General features: G+C 32.9%; 1 protein-coding gene across 1 annotated transcript; it reads left to right on the forward strand.

Moving 5' to 3' along the window:
* Nucleotides 1-510: 510 nt before the first annotated feature.
* LOC111051226 lies at nucleotides 511-13819 on the forward strand. Its single transcript, XM_039431329.1, has 5 exons — nucleotides 511-652; nucleotides 3205-3266; nucleotides 4912-4998; nucleotides 6901-7150; nucleotides 12317-13819. The coding sequence occupies exons 1-5, from the start codon at nucleotides 511-513 to the stop codon at nucleotides 12400-12402; spliced, it is 627 nt and encodes a 208-aa protein (XP_039287263.1). The 3' UTR covers nucleotides 12403-13819.
* The last annotated feature ends 6108 nt before the right edge of the window (nucleotides 13820-19927 follow it).

The raw sequence follows: 19927 nt of genomic DNA on the forward strand, positions 1-19927 counted from the left end.
ATGAGTTACAAGAAAACTTCCCATTCAAACAATACTGTTAAAAACTATCATTAAGAGAATGAGCCTTTGATAAAGTTTTCATTCAGACAATACTGTCACAAAATCTACCATAAAAAGACTCACTCAAAAAGTATACCATAACTCATCCCTCAAAAAGTATTCAAACAATTTTCCATCTTTCAATTTTTCCCTATTTCCACCCTTGATTTCCCGCTTTCACTCCACAAACTTCTATCAGGAAACCGGAAGTGGGCCACTGATAACAACAGACCTCAAATGATAAAAAGTGGCCAACTGATAATAAAGTGGAGGAGTGGGAGAATTTTAACAACAGACCTCGACTGATAAAAAGTGGGAACTACGAGAATGTCGACAGCCTTTTATTGTGTAAGTGTGAGGACATTGGTGTGAGGAGGGGTGGAAATAGCCCCTACATGGTTGGGGTGGACTGATAACAAAAGTAGTGCCACGCCCTCTCAACAAAGTTGCAGTCGTCTGCGATTATAATTGATGGTGAACCGCGTGACAGCTGAATTGTGCAAGTGCACCGCATCATTTGTATCGCACAACGCTCGGCTGCTGAAACTTCTATTAGCGAAATTGCTGGCTGGTTTCAAGCTTGTAGTATGCGTGATTTCTTGTGGTGGTGAAAGTATTGTTAATGGGGTGTGTACTACTGCATGAGGTTTTGAATTCTTGTTCAAGAGATAGTTTTAAAAAAGCAGAATTGTAGTCTTGTTTGAAGAAGCTTGTTCGGATGTATGTTCTCTTGTGGTGTTGAGAATTTTGTTAATGGGGTGTGTACTACTAAAAGAGATTGCAAGTAGTTTTGCATTCTCGTCTGAGAGATAGTTTTAAAAAAGCAGAAATGTTGTCTGGTTTGAAACTGGTTGTTAGGATGTATGATTTCTTGTGGTGTTGAGAATATTGTTAATGGGGTATGTACTACTGCAAGAGAATGCTAGAAGTTTTGAATTCTTGTTCAAAAGATAGTTTCAAAAAAGCAGAATTGTAGCCTTGTTTGAAGAAGCTTGTTGAATATGTGTTCTCTTGTGGTGATGAGAATTTTGTTAATGGGGTATGTACTACTGCAAGAGAATGCTAGAAGTTTTGAATTCTTGTTCAAAAGATAGTTTCAAAAAAGCAGAATTGTAGCCTTGTTTGAAGAAGCTTGTTGAATATGTGTTCTCTTGTGGTGATGAGAATTTTGTTAATGGGGTATGTACTACTGCAAGAGAATGCTAGAAGTTTTGAATTCTTGTTCAAAAGATAGTTTTAAAAAAGCAGGAATGTTGTCTGGTTTGAAGCTGGTTATTAGGATGTATGATTTCTTGTGGTGTTGAGAATATTGTTGATGGGGTGTGTACTACTGCATAGAATGCAAGAAGTTTCGAATTCTTATCTTGTCAGAGATAGTTTCAAAAACGTGAAAATGTTGTCTGGTTTGAAGCTCTTTGTTGGAATGTGTGATATCATGTGGTGTTAAGAAAGATGCTGAATAGTAGTAGGAACGATAATTTCCTACTTTATAGTTGGCAATATGTTCACAAGACATTTTAATTATAATGCTCAACCAGAAGATATAGATGAAAATATAGCAAAATTCTTTCTGGTTTCAAGTCTGTTATTCTTGTAGTTTTAGAATGTGAGATATCTTGTGGTGGTGAGATTTTTATCAGTATATTTTCAGTACGTGAAAGTATTTAATATTTTCAGTAAGTATTTTATCAGTACGTTTCCATCAGAACTGATAATACTCAGGGATTTCGATATTTCCAAATTTTCTTATTCTATATTATTAATCAACTGGATTAGATTCTAATTTACTGTAGCAGTAAATTAGTCGTGGGGGAATGGATAACGATTCACATAATTTCCTCTCATTTATTTGTACTCAAGTCTCATACCTTTTGCACTACTTCACACCAAACAGTTAATTCGCCACGTACCAAACAAGCCCTAAAATACCGGTTTTTCAAGGAAACCCCATTTTTACCATATACAAATTTGTTCTGTTCTAGTTTTCAGTTGAATCTCATTATTAATGATGAGAATAAAATTGGCTTGACTTGAGCTAGATTAAATATAAGGGGTTTGTCTGAAACATTCAAATACCTAAAATATTCTTGAAGATAGAGAATCTCGAATATATAATTTTTGCTCGACAGAGGTAAAATTAGAAGTAGTGGAGATAAACCCATACCTAAGCAAACTTACCGCTGCTTCATTCTCTCTAGTTTGACTAGGATATTAGTTACGGTATTTGCATTGCAAGATTCATATTAGCATTCATAATCTTCCGTCTGTTCTTCCTCACTATTCTATCTTTTATAAAGCAGCCCGTGTCATAGTTAAGAAAGGACAATGACGTTATTTCTTGTGATAAGAACTGAATCCAGACGTTCGTTTCTGTTTTTATTCTGAGAGAACGAACAGCTTGAAATACATCTTTCTCGCTATTTATTTTCTCCTGAGAATTTTCCCGTTTTCTTTCTAATCAGTAACGGGAAGCTTCTTTCTAACTGTGATAATTCTTGGAAAGGATAATGCCAATTTTCCAGTTTCTGGCCAATGCTGAGCTTATCTCTCCTGTGAAATTATAACATTGTTTTCGCTGGGTTTAATTATTGCTAGTATGGGTTTATCTCGATCACCGGGAAAAATAAGATATGAAGGTGGTAGCCTAATACCGTGTGAAGGACAAACTGAGAAATGTTCTTTCTAATCAAGAAATAAAAATGTTCTACATAATTTTAATGTAATTGATGATTCTCAGCTTAATAACAATGATTGTGGCTACACTTGAGCTGGATAAAAAGTATAAATGGGTTGTCTGAAACATTCAAATACCTCTAATATTCTTGAAGATAGAGAATCTATGTAGAATCTATTACGTTCTTCGATTTCTGATCAATTGAGAAGGACGATTGAATACAAAACAAATAAGATTGAAAAAATATGGAGTCAGACTTGTTTATTTTATTTGAAATGATCAAAAACTTTAGATTTTGACAGCAAATTATCCCACAACTGTTCTATTCATTCAGCATTAAATTTTTTTTAATACATAAATTGTTCTGGTACCTATTCATTGCAGCTAATTAGCATCATTGTTTTATTTATTGATACTTGAACTATACTATTACTAATAAAAAATATCTATCACTTTTTAAAAAATGTAAACTATATTTTTTTCTGTTTCAGATACAAGTCCATCCTCTCACTGGGATAATCTATACAATGGACTTTTCATACTAAGTTTGAATGTGAGTATTGGAAAATTTCATTTATCAGGGGAATTTTGTATTGCATGATCATGTAGGCATTCAACCAAAATCAAGTCGCATTCAATTTCAATAGAATTAACTTACAGTAGAGAATGCAATGATGCTGTATGGAGAAATCGGTCTATTAGAATTATTTTAGACATTCCTGTGTTATCAGATGTTATATTGTTGGTCCCTGCTGAAGTATGACAGTCGTATGGCCTATTGACGGCTAAAATTATACATTCAGGCAAGGTGGGGCCTTCCCGCAACGGAGTCCCTACCATTAGAAAGCCGTTCGAATTCACTAGTTTTTATAGTACATACAACATTAGATTTAACTTTGAGGGATATGCAGAGCAGGGAAAGTGGGGATACAGCGGCGGCGATGTTGCCGTTCTAAAGCGGCTAGTGTTCTCCAATTTCTAACGAGTGTTTAATTGTTCATGATATACATACGACGTTTCCTCTCTGAAAGCACTGAGTCGACTGAGTCTAATCGAAAAATTGGCAACTGCACCTTTGACTCTATTCATCCCTGTGATTGGCTGATCTACCTCCATTTCTCTCCTCCGTTTATCCGTCCAAGTCAAAATTAATTTTGTATGGAGTATAAGCATTATTATATGACACATCTTGTTCAGAATATACTCCACAAATTCCATTCTGACTAAATTTGAATTTTCCAATTTTTTCAAAAAATAAACAGTTTTTTGTAAGTTGTAGTGTTTGGGCCCACTTTGCAAATTAATTCAACATCAAAAATTAACATTATATATTATAATTTTAATTTAAGAAGCTGTTCATGAACATTGAGCCGTGTCCACAATGTTCGACATACATGTTCGGCAAACATGTTTGTTGAGAAGCTCAGGGACAAACATCTTGAAAAGTTTGGACAATCATTATTTGTCAAACAAAGAATCACTGTTTTTCCGAACATTTTCAGTGTTCACAGCTGCAAAACATTCTGTACTTACAAACATTTTGTTTGGTGACGCGTCCACACTGGCCACGGGCAAACATTGTTTGTCAAACATAATAGATTTTGCTATAACTTTTTCAACGAACATGTTTGTAGGAGATTTGTTCAGTGTGGACACAGCTTTAGAAGAAATCATTAGAAGTTATGACTGTGGAATGTTTATCAGAAGTAATGAAAAATATTGACAATTGATTTTTTCAAAGCATATTACCATAGAGAAACAATAGCATAAGTAGATATCCCATGGTATAGGGCGTTTATGTCGCAACATTTGCTGTTATCTCAAGCCGATAGTTCATGTAATTCTTTCACGTGAAGCTGTTTGACACTGGTAGTCTCTCATATTTATTTATTCATTTATTTATTTATACAATATGACAATTATATCATAATTATTGTGCCGTTCATACACTCTCGCCCCAATAAAACAGTAAAATTCGACAATAATCAACAGTAATCGACTTGAGATAACAGTAAAAGTTGCGACATAAACGCCCTATACCATGGGATATCTACTTACGCTATTGTTTCTCTATGATATTACTGTACATGTTAATGATTTAGTCTCAACTGACTTCGAACGTTTTACTGAGTTCTAAAGTTCCATTTCTTGAAATTTATTCAAGTATAATAATTTATGAATCTGAATTCAACTTTCAGATTTATTGCATTGTATGCGTCGTCTCCCAGTATCAAGAGTACAAGGCTGGTAGAGGTACTGCAATTGATGACCTCCGGAATTGCAGGGTAAGTTCAACTTTTCCACTACAACCTACTGAAAATGTTGCCATTAAAATATGTTACAAGACATATTCTCCTCAGTAAATGCTATTAAAACATGTTCAAACACATATTCCACTCAGTAAATGCTATCAAAACATGTTCAAACACATATTCCACTCACTAAATGCTATTAAAAGATGTTCAAATACATATTCCACTCAGTAAATGCTATCAAAACATGTTCAAACACATATTCCACTCACTAAATGCTATTAAAAGATGTTCAAATACATATTCTACTCAGTAAATGCTATTAAAACATGTTACAAGACGTATTTCACTCTCAGATAATGCTATTATAACACGTCACAAGAAATATTTCTCTCTATTTACAGTTGATGGTATTAAAACTTGTCACAAGAATATTCAACTCTTTGTTACAGCCTGAAACCTGTTCACTCTATAATAATCTTCGTCTGCTGTAATCGAATATTGTTCATGAAATTATCTACCGCTCTTACATGGTGGGATGTAGTAAAGGAACACGTCATACCGGTGTCATAATGAGATTGTTGTTAAAGTAACAGGATTTTGCTGCGGTTCCTACTTGTATAAGTTTACTTTGTTTAGTAACTCTCAATAATCATTTTGTAACTCTCTTGAAGTTTCATAAATGTATATGAATACAAATCAGATCAGTTGAACTTTCTCAAATCTTCATTTCCTGTAAGCCTTTTGTAAACTACTGTAGACCTATTGAACTGTTATTCTCTCGAAACTCTTCTTTTGGTATGTCTGATTTATCTTAAACTTGAATCTCTGAAATTCCTTGAAAAAATACTATCAACATCATAACCAATCTACATTTTCCATTTTTCAACCTACTTTACATAGCTACGTTTATACCAAAGTTATTAACAAAATGTTTATTTCTCCGTCCTTATAGATTCTATTAGATGGAACATAATATGATGAAAATATATGTGTTTGTCAAGTCCCGATAAATCTTATAGAATCTATAAGAACGGAAAAATAAACATTTTGTTAATAACTTTGGTGTAAACGCAGCTTAATTAAATTCATTGAAATAAGTTTTAGATTTATTAATTAATTAAAGTACTGTATATTGGAAGTTTAATCTCGAAAATGTGGTTCGTATTTGAGTTGGAATATCTCAATTTTCAATGCTCAATAGTTCATCTACTTTGAATATCTTTTCAAGGCATCCACCAAAAACTTCTTTTAAATATTGTTATTTCTGTCATATGAGTATCCATTTTCATTACAAGATACATCACTTTTCTGAAATTGCAAGTCATCATGATATTACTCAGAGGATTCTACATAGATCGGATATGTTGAATCACACAAATTATGTATCTGGGGGCATAATTTTTGTTTTGATGTTTGTTTTTTTAATTATTTTAACCCAAAACATGGTTTTGGGCTATGTCTGTTGTTCTTTCCCGATCATATTCATATGATTTGTAATTTTATCAACAAATAATTAATATAAATAAATAATTGTGTGACTGAAGAGATAACTTGCACAGACAACTAATATAGCGCTTCATAACTGTTTTTACGTTTCCTGGAAATTTGTATATTGCAAATATGGAAATTGTATCTGGTTTTGCAAATTGATTAATCAATTATAATAATGATATTTATTTTTATTTTGATATGGAGGCACATAATTTAATCTACTTTTTTGAACTACCTCTATTAAAATTTGAAAAAGGAGCTGTTTTGGGCTAGGCCTGATGTTCCTTTCCTGATGATGTAGGCTATATGATTCGTGTATTATGGAATGTTCAAATAAATGAATAAATTTTCAAATAAATGTTGATATCCATATTACGATATAATACATCTAAGTTATTATACATTGACTTATCGCAATCAATTCCCCTCGTTTTCCGACAGACACCTCCGGTGAAGTACCTGGCGAAATCGGGATCCGTAGCGACGGTGGCGCTGACGGGACGACGTGCGGGAACGGCGGGAGGCCGCAACTGCGACGTCGACGAGGAGATGAGTCCCCAAGGCGAGTCCACCGAGAAGACGGAGGAGGTGCCTAGTGTGCCAGGTGCGCCCAAACTGGGCGGAAACAAGAAGCAGGTCAAGTTCGGCGATAACGAGGAGTTCCACATACAGTACAGCATCATATCTAAAGGTAGACATAGCTCATTAATACATTATTTACATTAATAAAAACAATATAAAAACTTGTAGTACCCTTTATTAAAAACTTTAAAATATTTTAACGACTAGTCTCGACCATAGGTCATTTTCAATTTAAAATAAACAATAAAAAACAAGTTGATATTGAAATATTTTAAAGTGTTTAATAAAGGGTACCGTACTACAGTTTTATTTTTTTTTATTAATTTGAACAAAAGTACCCCGTATGAGTAAAGTGATTTTATTATTTACATTGTATAAGAGTGGAATGTATTGATATTTGGTTTTTCCACTTTGAGGATGTTTATTTGATATTCAAATTATATAGTATAGTTTCGAAAATCAATTTCAAAAAGCCCCCTATAGAAGCATCTGAGACCCTTTAAAGGAAGCTTCGCCTATTGTCGCTATGAGAGCAAACATTGTTCGATAATACTCTTTAAAGAGTCAGTCTCTTGCTCTCTTTGGTCCCGTAATATAGTTTTTGATGGTTTGTATTCATAGTTCGATAATGGTTACGTTATATAAAAGTGAAATAAATGTATTGGTATTTGTTTTTCCAGTTTGAAAAAATATTATTATGTGTTTGAAAAGTTTGCCTATAGTCGCTATGAGATCAAACGTTCTTTGAAAATACTCTGTAAGGCTTTTCGGTGCACTTTTTTAGTATTTAAATTAGATAATCTTTCTCAATATAATTGCTAAGATCATTATGAGAGTGAGAAAAAGAGGCAACTGAAATTTTTAAGTGGTCTAATAAGCGAGTTATGGGTTGTTGAAGTGCTAAATCCGTTTTCATCCCAGATCATAAACGGTTAACAGAACTTCTCTTAAAAATTCTAAAAATGTATCTTTCCAAACTAAAACATTACATTTCATTCCCCATATCGTTCATAAATAAAAAAGTAATATTTTTGTAAATTCGATAACTTGTTTATTTTGGCATAAATCGCGAAAAAACGCATATTAGAACAAAGCCAATGATATACTGAATGTATTAAAAAAAACTCCAATGGGAATTTCAAAACCGTTTATGATCTGGAAAGAAAACTGAGTTTAGCACTTCAACAACCCATAACTCGCTTATTAGACCACTTAAAAATTCCAGTTGCCACTTTTTCTCACTCTTATAATGATCTTAACAATAATTGGAAAAGATTATCCAATTTAAAAAAAAAGTGTAACGAACAGCCTTAAAGAGATGGTCTCTTGCTCTCTTGAGTTCCATGATATAGTTTGTAATGGTTTGAATTTATATTTCCATAATAATATTGGCTTTTGTTTGACCAAACTATTTTAATATATCCACTATTGAGTTTCATGATGCAGATGTTCATAGTTGCAGTTTTTATAGTTGTGACCTATGGGGTCTATGGTTAAAGTTGTTTACATTTCCAGTGTTTATAGTTGTAACCTATATGTTCAAGGATTATATAGCGAGTTTAATTTAAAGCTCAAGCCATCTCTCGCATCCCACATGCCATCTCACTCTATCAAGGATAGATTGATCTCATCCCAAGGATTATAAATGATTGAATTATTTGTATTGACGTGGCCTTATGTACATTTTATTTTCTGGCTGAATAAATCGATTGATAGTTTGTAATAATAGTTACATATTAAGTTTGGTTAAGCAAACGTTTCAATCGTTTGTCTCTTGAGTTCTATAAGCATGTTTGAGCTGTTACAAAATGAATCATCAAAAGTATACAAACCCCATTAACATGGAGTTATTAAATGCAAGATATGAGGTTTACATGATATTACCAAAAGATACCGTTGAATTTAAATTTTAATGCATGCATTAAGATTGCCCCAAGTGATTAACTCTATCTATCAAACTATCATAGGTATAACTCAAACTATCTACTTTCGTACAAGTTGAACTCTTTCCCACTGTCGGTCTTTGTTTAGAGTGGGTTTGGAACTCCCTCACTCTATACGGTATTTTGCCCGGCGCCAATCAATTACTATGAATTGATAAAATAATTACTTTACTATAATTTCACTCACTGTGTGGATACTTATATTTCACTCACTGAACTAATAATAGTATTGAAGAAAAAGATAAAGATAGATCAAGGTCGTGTGTAAGGGAATGTATAAAGTGAAAGGCAAAACAAAGGTTAATTATGAATTTATTAGTAAACTTTAAATTTAAGAGAATTTATAAAATTGATTTAAGTATAGTAATGATTCAAAATATACAAGATTATGGAGTTTTCGAAAGTACTACAGTTCAAGTTTAATTTTATACAACAAAATTTAACAAACAGTTCTTATTACTTTTATCAGGTCACTTGAAAAATAAGTAATTAAATCAAAATATTGAACAACTCTAGTTAAAAATATGATTATAGTCAAAGTAAGAGAATTGATAAATTTTAAAGAATGAATATGATTAGGGGAGCCTTGCTTTAAAACTATTATTTGTGCTTAGAAGTGAATTTCAACTGTAAGCTTCAAGAAATTAATTAAGATTGTGTCTTTAGATATGAATTTAAAGAGAAGTAATAATTAAGTTTGCTCTTTACTATAATGCTATAAAATTTGATATACTTATTTGGGCTTTTTAGGGTGGGGTGGTGTGGATTTGAAATGAGAAAAATTGAAAATTCTAAATACAATCTTTACCTGGCTCAGTCAATTCCCTATAGGATAATTGAAGTCTGAAACCAAAAACTCACTCCTACACTGAACACTGTCCAAAATCCAAGAGACTCACAGCAACTAACAGCAACTCACAGCAACTAACTTTGCAAGACAGGGTCTGCCTGTTTATATACTAGAACCACGATTTTCCACCCCTCATCACCCTTCGCCCTCTAGCTCCGCCTACCCTCAAACTCATCAGCTAATATTCTGCTTACAAATGAATTCAAATATCAATTTGAATTCACTATAATGTTTATTATGTTATATCATTTTAAACTATGGCTCCCCTTCATTATTAAAACAAATGATATCATACCATATATTACCAATATTTTACCAATATTTAAACTCTAAAGTTTGGATACTGACAATTGAATGCATTGATTTGATTAATACAGTAATCAATCTTATAAATCTAATATGGCAAATACTTCAATAATAAATACATGAAATGAACAAAATACAATGTCATACAGTACATCATTACAATCGAGTTGAATAAATCAAATTAATAAGATACCAATCAATTACTACTTAATTAATTAAGCAAGTTTCTTATACTCATTGTCAACATGTTTCAATCAAATATACCTAATTTATTCTATTTATAAATTTGTCCTTAGCCTATGAATTCGGATTCAACTAACTTAATTAGCTTATAATAATTATTAAATTATAATTTATTGTATAACATTATATTTGTTGAATACTTTATACATATAGCCTAATCTACTCTACTTCATGACCTAATTTATAAATACATTCACTCATATATCATGTTTATCGTTTTATCACCATTCAAATAACTGATCATCAATAATTGCTTCAATAATATTCATATGCTGACCACGTGATAAAATTGTAGCATATGCTAACCACGTGGTTACATTGTAAACTACATATCTATATTTACTTCTCTCCTAAATATATATCTATATTGCTATACACAATCTTCATTTACCTGCCATCAACTTATGCTATAGATATATACAAGGGTTGACACAAAACACAGTGGGCCATGTGGTTTCTATTGTAAACGTGTCTGTGACTGACGTTACTGTTATCATATACTGTTAGCAAGTTCTATGACAGAATGATTTTGTTTCAAACTATTTTGAAAGAATAATGACCCCAGCGTCTGTCTAGGTAGGCTATTCAAATGCATTCTCAATAGTTTTGAGAAACGGTTCTTCTTATTATTCTAGCTCTTCGAGTGTTCATATTCCTAAATACAATATGTTCAGAGCACGTGTTACAACAAATAACAGAAATCTACAATTTTTAAATTTTAGGAGAGCACGTGGTCGCCACTTGTGGCTCAAAGTCTTACAGTTTCATCAGAACGCAGCAATCACAGATAGTGAAGTTATTGATCACTAGCAGGTAACCCGTACTCCGCAATGATCTAATTAAAAACTTTTCAACTGAAAACTTGACGTAATGAAATCTTGAAGAATTCAAACTAGGCCTATAACAATCCTCGGTAAATTAATATTCTATATTCAAAATTTCAAGTTAATCAGTTGAGTAATTCAGACATGATGATGCGTCATTCGTGAATTTCCTGTCCCGTACATGTATAAGCCGATTCTTTCCTTTATTTTAGTATAGATGATGATACTCTAGATGTATTCCCCACAATAAATAGTATTTCAATTACAAATACACAAGAAAGTCTGCAAACAGTCTGTCGAAACAATCCTAGAATTACTAGTCATGTAGCCAAGAACTATAGTATGTCGATCCTAGAATTATAAGCCATGTAGTGCCAACAACTATGTTGATATACTAGGTTTAATGTCGTCGCAAGGGAGATGTAGAGACTATTGCACCATAGTAGGTATATTGAGACTGACCTCAAACAGTCAGTATTCCTTATGAATAGCATCAACGCTTCCCATTCAACTCAAGCTGACAGCTTGTACTGAATCTCGCTGTATTGAGTATTACACTATCTGATCAGTGTATGTGACCGCATTGCCACGATTTAATGCTCTATGCTGGAAATTAGTCCGACTGAACCCGAATACAATGCTATTGGATGACGCCGCAAGCTATGTTCTGTGAATCGCTGTATTTCATTACTAGTTGGGACTAGTCTGAATGAACATTATACTGCACCACATATTATTCACTCCTTCACATCATTCTCGTACCCGGAAATATGGGGGAGCACTCAAATACGGTTTTAGGTGAGCACTCAAATAGTTAACCTCAGTTTTTGTCTAATCAAACTTGAATTTTGACGAGTAGTGAGTTCGACTTGAGTAGTGACGATCGTTTCGATCTGTTGTTGGTCATCATCAGACTGTGGGAATTTACTCAGATGTCAAGGTTTTGTCTAATATTAACCTCCAATGTTAACTGCATTATTGTAATATGGTTTCTGTTTTGATTTTTCATGAGAACACACAAAATAGTAATAGTCTATCTCAGTTTTTGTCTAATATTCAACCCTCAATTTTAATTGCAATAATTATGGTTTGTGTTTGGATTGTTTCAGGAGAGCACTCAGATGGCAACGGTGCAGCCATTATAGCGGGAGTGGACAGTGAACCCCTGATACAGAAACGGGATGACTCCAACTAGCGCCGACTGGCCGTCTCTTGCAGCACTGAGACAACTATAAGTCAGCTATAAGCCAACTATAAGTCAGCTGAGAGGAAAACAACTCGCAAGTTAGTAGGAGACAATTTCTGAAGAGACAGAAGGATTTGGGAGAGTTTCTGAAGAGACGGTGATGCCATTATAGAGGGAGTGGACAGTGAACCCCTGATACAGAAACGGGATGACTCCAACTAGCGCCGACTGGCCGTCTCTTGCAGCACTGAGACAACCTATTAGTCAGCTATAAGTCAGCTTATAGTCAACTATAAGTCAGCTATAAGTCAGCTGTAAGAATGACAACTAGCAAGTCAGTAGGAGTTCGGACAGTTTCTGAAGGCACAGAAGGATTTGGGACAGTTACTGGAAAGACAGAAGGAGTTAGGAGAGTTACTGGCAGGATAGTAGAAGTTGGAACAGTTACTGGAAGGACAGTAGGATTTGGGACAGTTACTGGAAGGACTGTAGGAGCTGGGAGAGTTACTGAAAGGACTGTAGGAATTGAGCGGGTTATTGGCGAGACAGTGGGTACTGAGACAGTTACTGGCAGGATAGTAGGGGTTGGAACAGTTACTGGGAGGACAGTAGGAGTTGGAACAGTTACTGGGAGGACAGTAGGATTTGGGACGGTTACTGGCAGGATATAAATGATGGAATAAGGAGTTAACTATCAGTAAGCTGTCAACTAGTAAGGCAGTAGTAGTGGGAACAATAGCTATCAAGGCAGTAAAAATTATGTAAAAGTATATTTTTAAAGTGTATAAGTTTTGGACCAGTAACTGGCAGGACAGTAAATTGCATTACTGAGAATGTTGGCTCAATGTTGGCTGTATTGGGACAGTAGAAGTGGGAACAATTACTGAAAGGACAGCATATAATGAACATTATTTTTTTACTGGCAGCACAGTGAAGTTGGAACAGTAAATTCTGGTCAAATCAGAGCATGTTTTGACAGAAGATACTTGGGTACTATCTATTTGGAAAGATATGTCACAGTATCACAGTAGCCTAGCTCCTGGTAACTCTCAAGAGAGATTGAGACAGTAGCTTTCAGCTAAAGTACTATTGAATATGTTGATATAGTACGATATTATCTAATATTTCTGATAACTTCGGTATTGAAGATTGGAACATTTTAGTAGTCCTGATAATGACATAAATCTATCTTCTGTTCTTCTTCGAAATCATTTGACTTCAATTTCCAATACTATATCTACTAGATTAGATAGTGTTTTGACTTTGATCTCACTCAAGTCATATAATGAATATTGTATAATAATTTGACTAATTTGGTGCTACAAAATAAATTCAAGATCCCTACATAATTTTTCCTTTTTCTGAGGGATAAGTTTGTGAGCTTAATGTGATGTATTGAAATGAAAACTGTAATATCCAATTATTGTTTGAAAAAATAGCAATGATGAGCCGACATAAGTATATTCCTTCCTTTTCTCTTATTTATTTAGAATGTTTTATTTTCTTTGATTTCAGTAGTCAGTTGAAAAATTTTCCTGCGATGTTGAAGTGATTCTATTCTTCTGTTGGTATTTCAACTTGAATGAAACAAAGCTGGTTAGATCTGGCCTTTTTCTTTGAAAGATGCATACAAATTTCCTCATTGGAAATTCTCCAATAATTATTATCATCTGAAAATGTTCAGTTGACCAGTTGTGAATACCGCATGTCTCTATAACTTGACTGTTTTTTGGTGAGTTTTTCACTGTCTTTATATTTCTGATTAATCGTATTTCTCAATTATTTGGTTTCAGCATATCATTAACAGTAGGCCTATATCTAACAGTAGGCCTATAATCTAACAGAAAGCTCAAACATACGAATATTATACCGCAATATCTAACGAACCTCTAACTAAAGCTATCTCACAGGTCACAGCACAGAAGATCACTCAGTGGAAATATAAAAACTCTCGAATGAAAATTGCTACCTGTGTACGAATTCCTATCTCACTGTTGAGTTTCAAAATGAGTGAACATTGCGACCCATATTACTTAAAGTTATGTTTTTATTTCTATAAGAGACTTTGATATAATTCAAAATTCACGTTGAACACTTCATTATCATTATCTTTCCATGAGAGCCACAAATATTATTCAAATTGTAAATCAGTAGAATTGTTCATGAATATAACATTTCTAATTTTATAATTCCTCTTGAAATTCTAGACTATGATCATGAAATTTACTGTTGAATAATGTGAAATACATGTGTATAAGACTTGTTTAGTTCAGTATTATTTTTATTTCCATCTTGTATTTAATGTTGATAGACTATAGTAATAATGATTATTAATCCAATCAAGATTTGGGAATCCAGAATTCAAAACAATTCACAATTCAATATTTTTAAAAAATAAGGTACCGTAATGTGAGCTCCAACTTTTATATTGAAATTTCTAATCATGTTCGTATTTTAAATTTATGGTGTAGTCTGTTATGAAATTGAAAAATATTATTATCAATAAATAATTCTGTTTGATACATGTGACAATGATTTTATTGAGAACTCTCCATTCAGAGAAATGCCCATGTCCTCCTCACACTTACGCGACTCCGGTCGAGAAGAGACTCGACTCTAGTCGAGAGCATGTGTTTCCAAATGGTGACACTCAGACCAGTCGATGCTAGTCTCCGCGACGTCACCATTTGAAAACACATGTCGAGTCGAGTCGCTTCTCGACCTGAGTCGCGTAAGAGTGAGTTGAGCCTTGGAGTTTAATGTGAAATTATTCTATGATTCTAGGTAAATTATTAAATAGGCCTACCCAATAACTCTGGAATGTTCACATACTGGAACATATTATTCTGGTGCGCAGCGTATTTCAAGGGTATGTGGGAGTGTTTCAATTAAATTAAGAATAGCTACCATATAAACTACAACAATAGTCTATGTTTATTGTATGTACCATGGGTTAGTGGGACATATTAATTTTGAATCCATTTTCCTGTATTCCCTTTCTATCTGTATATCTGTAATTCCCTTCTACAGTATAGCTGTACTTTATTGATTGCTTTGTATTTTTTTGTATTTTGAAGTATGCAGTATATTCCTATACTTCGTTTAGTATATTCCTATTGAAGTTTAAGTATTCAATCAATATATTATAAAAATATTAATTTATCATTGTCAGAACTGTAGATCTGGAAAACGACTAAATTGATACATTCTTACTAATTTCATATAATGTAAAATTATCAACAATACTTTTAATCAATCTATAGCCTAATAAAAGTAATTATACCAATCACAGCACAATAATTTCTAAACTTGAATCATCCACTCTTATGAAAAGAGTTCTACAAACAAATCTTTCAATTATGATATAGTACCAACTTACTAATTTCATATTGAACTCAAAACTCTCACCTAATTTTCCCGAAATTCAAAATAAGTTTATTTCTTTCTGCTCAATGTTTTCATACAGTAAAAGTTCACTTTTGATATTAGTTATTTCTGATAAACGTTTTTACGCAGTAAAATTTTATTTTTGATGTTAGTTACATTCTTTCTCAATACTAGACAAGAAACTCCTATTTCCCTACCCTTATCTGTGAAATAAATAATTACAGAAAATATGGAATCAGATAATTACAATAGATAAAGTATTGTAATAGCTTAAATAAAAAGACTAAGAAATTGTCAAAAACCACAGATTTTATTGATAGTTAAAGTGATCGGTTTCGGTTGTTACACCATTGCCCATCTCTGATAACCTCTCTTGTCTCATTGGCAATCTCTGTTTATGAGAGATTGACAAAGGTGTAACAACCGAAACTGGCTTTTCTAAATATCAATAAAATGTGTGGCTTTTGACAATTTCTTAGTATTTTATTTTATATGAATAATTACTACAATATCAACTATACAAAAAAAATTGTAACAGCTCTTACAAAAAAAAATCAGCTCAAAACCTTTCAATTAGCATTATGTAGCCTACTTCTGCGCATTTTCCTACCCTTATCTATAGAATCAGCTCCTCTAATAATTTTCAATTGTGTACTATTGTTTCCGACGAATGAGTAACAATATTATAGAGCTACTTTGGAGAGCTCCCAACAAAAGATTGTTCTATGCAACCAAAGCTGGACTTGGTATGCCACATATTCCAGCCTCCCATACAAGTTTAGCATGGAGATAAGAAGGTTTTGTGTTGAATTTTAATGGTGTCTGCTAAAAGGCCTGTAATATCCTTTTAGTCTGCAAAGGTCGCATGCAACAATGTGAATATTCAACATGCATTCTCTTGCGGGGCTCTCCACTCTAATCGTGGGGCCTATTAGGTATTACAATGAGAAGACTGGTCTCCTCAGAATGGTCCCTGTAAGATAGCGTATACTATTCTCCCGTGAAAGGTAAGTTGCATGGAATTTGATTAGGAATTTGAATTGCCTTGAGATAGGTGTAGTCAAGATTTAGCATGTAAGGCTACAGAATATATTACTGTATATTGGTATATTATAATGTTTAATATAAACATTTATTCATGCACGATGTATTATTTCATGTATAAATTGTTGAAAAGTTTTCTCAAGAAGAGGTTCTGAATCAGTTTAAATTCATGCAAAGTAAATAAAAGACAAAGTATTGTAATAGCTCTTTAAAGCTTTATTTTGACTTGGATTTTTTAAGATTATTCAACTTGATAGTAAAATGTTTCATTAAAACTTCAATATTCAATTGATCATTTATTTATCAACACAATTATTACAATGATCTATAATGATGGATATCATAACCTGAATGAAAAAACCAAGCTTAGCTTGTACCATTCCTCTCTCAAATTTAAATTGTAATGAAGTCCAAAATATATGTAGGTCTAAGTCACGCACTTCACATTTCTGGTCCGAGAATACGCCTTAGAAATAATTAATTGATGAGTGATAATAGTTTTGAATTTAGTAATGTTTTTAGAAAGCCGAAAAACATTTGAAAACTTAATCATTCCAATAATATCGAATTGAAACTGAAATTTTAAACTGAAAATTTACAAAATAAAAACATATTGTGACCCTCTGCAAGATCTTCAAAGCTATATGGTAAACTTGAATTTTAAAAAACACTTTTGAAGTGAAAATGCACTTACTTTTGTAGTGACGATCGTTTCGACCTGTTGTTGGTCATCATCAGACTCTCAAGTATTTGAGTTTCTTAAAAGATGATGCTACTTTCTGTGATTTTTTGTTGTAGTATATGTGAGTGTGATGAACTTTTGGTCATTTTCCATTATTCTTGGTTGATGATTTTGTTCTTATTTTGTGGAGTAGGTTGTCGACTAGAGTGGATGGTAAAAGACAGTATGATGATGACCAACAACAGGTCGAAACGATCGTCACTACAAAAGTAAGGGCATTTTCACTTCAAAAGTGTTTTTTTAAAATTCAAGTTTAATTTTAACAGTGAAAAAGTATGGATATACAACAGAGCTATATGGTACTTGCAAATACTGGTTTATTTCCAGTATTGATCCTGGAAATAGCCTCTAATTATTTTTCGATACATTATTAAAACCTGGAAGTTGAGAATTTCTAAAAATCATCCGTGAAGATGAGTTTCAAGGAATATTACTGGCAAGAGAAGCTATTTCAATGCCAAGGTTATTGAAGGTCAAGTTCTTTGTAGAGTTCAAGCTAGTTGCCCATTAAAAAAAAGAATCTTTTAATAAATTCATAAACTGCCATAAATCATTTCCGTGTATAACAGAAGTTAGCCCTTCTTACAATTATTCAATTTTCTCCTTGTTGTAGCGAGGTTCAATCAAATTTCCCGCCTACGAGAAACTTTCAAACTTTTGTACTTTCTTCTACCTCCGGACGTTCTTTTCGCATCCCAAAACTTTCCTTCTATTGTTCTGTTGCAGTGGCCGTAACCTGCCACTCTATCCTTCACATTTTCCTTTCAGTTTCTTTTGATTTTCCTTTTCAATCAGTGTATTGACCGGTTTCCGTGTCCTTGAACCCTTATTGTCGAAAAGGCTTCACTCTCAAGAAGGGAATTTTTGAAAAAAGTTTGGTTTTTGTTTTAACGGAAGTTTCATTATCAATCTATCTAAATTTGAAATTCTTTGTTTTATTCTGATTCATAGTTTCAGATTGAAGATTTGGTGTTGAAATTGATGTGAACATAACCTACATAATATTTGGATGATTTGTGACAAAATCAGGAAATTGAAGAAGTTTTGGGCAATAGCCTGTTTTTTCTTTTCCGACTATTGTATTGTTCGCTCTATCTAATAAATAAATAAATAAATAAATAAATAAATAAATAAATAAATAAATAAATAAATAAATAAATAAATAAATAAATAAATAAATAAATAAATAAATAAATAATAAATAATAAATAAATAAACAATATCCTGATTGATATTGTCTGGGAATTCTTTATTGTTGGGTACGGTATTGATACTTGCATATTTTCACCGTGTTGAGAACCAGTCACCGATAAGAACAACCTACCAATTAGTATTAGGATAGGCGTACACCAGTTAGTCAAGTCAAGACAAGACACGTTTAGTCACAATACTTCACATAGCTGCTTGTGGCGCAACTCACTCTGATTAGTCATTGCAATTAGACATATCTTCATAAGCAACTATTATTGTGACTAAACGTGTCTTGTCTTGTCTTATGAAGATATAACGTTGCTTATGAAGATATATCAAATTGCAATGACTAATCAGAGTGAGTTGCGCCACAAGCAACTATGTGAAGTATTGTGACTAAACGTGTCTTGTCTTGTCTTATGAAGATATAACGTTGCTTATGAAGATATATCTAATTGCAATGACTAATCAGAGTGAGTTGCGCCACAAGCAACTATGTGAATTGTGACTATTTGTATTATTTGACTAATTGTATTGTGACTAAACGTGTCTGATCATGTCTTGTCTTGACTTGACTAACTGGTGTGCGCCTAGCCTTACAGATTCCGAAACCTTATGCAGGATAAAAATGATGTTTTCTCGCATTTGAATGACAGTGGTTTGTCATCATGAATAAATTATTATTATTAGATTAGTTGTAAGTCTACATTAGTGGACTTTTTCTTCGATCAGTAACATTTATGGTCAACAGCATTAACCTGATAAATTCCGTGGTGAAAGAACATATTCTGTTTTGTAATTTTCTATCATACTGACTACAATATACAAAATTTATTATCGTGGAGCTATGAGATGGCGGTGAAGTGAAGAAGAAGTGGTGGTGAAGAGGAAGAAGAGAAGAAGAAGAAGAAGAAGAAGAAAAAGAAGGAGTAGTAGTAGTAGTAGTAGTAGAAGAAGAAGTAGAAGAAGAAGAAAGTTGAAGAAGTAGAAGAAGATGAAGAAGAAGAAGAAGATGTAGAAGAAGAAGTAGATGTAGAAGAAGAAGAAGAAGAAGAAGAAGAAGAAGAAGAAAAAGAAGGAGTAGTAGTAGTAGAAGAAGAAGAAGAAGAAGAAGAAGAAGAAAGTTGAAGAAGTGGAAGAAGAAGAAGATGTAGAAGAAGAAGAAGAAGA

This window comes from Nilaparvata lugens, chromosome 6 (genome assembly GCF_014356525.2).
Source record: "Nilaparvata lugens isolate BPH chromosome 6, ASM1435652v1, whole genome shotgun sequence".
In the NCBI taxonomy this organism is placed as follows: domain Eukaryota; kingdom Metazoa; phylum Arthropoda; class Insecta; order Hemiptera; family Delphacidae; genus Nilaparvata; species Nilaparvata lugens.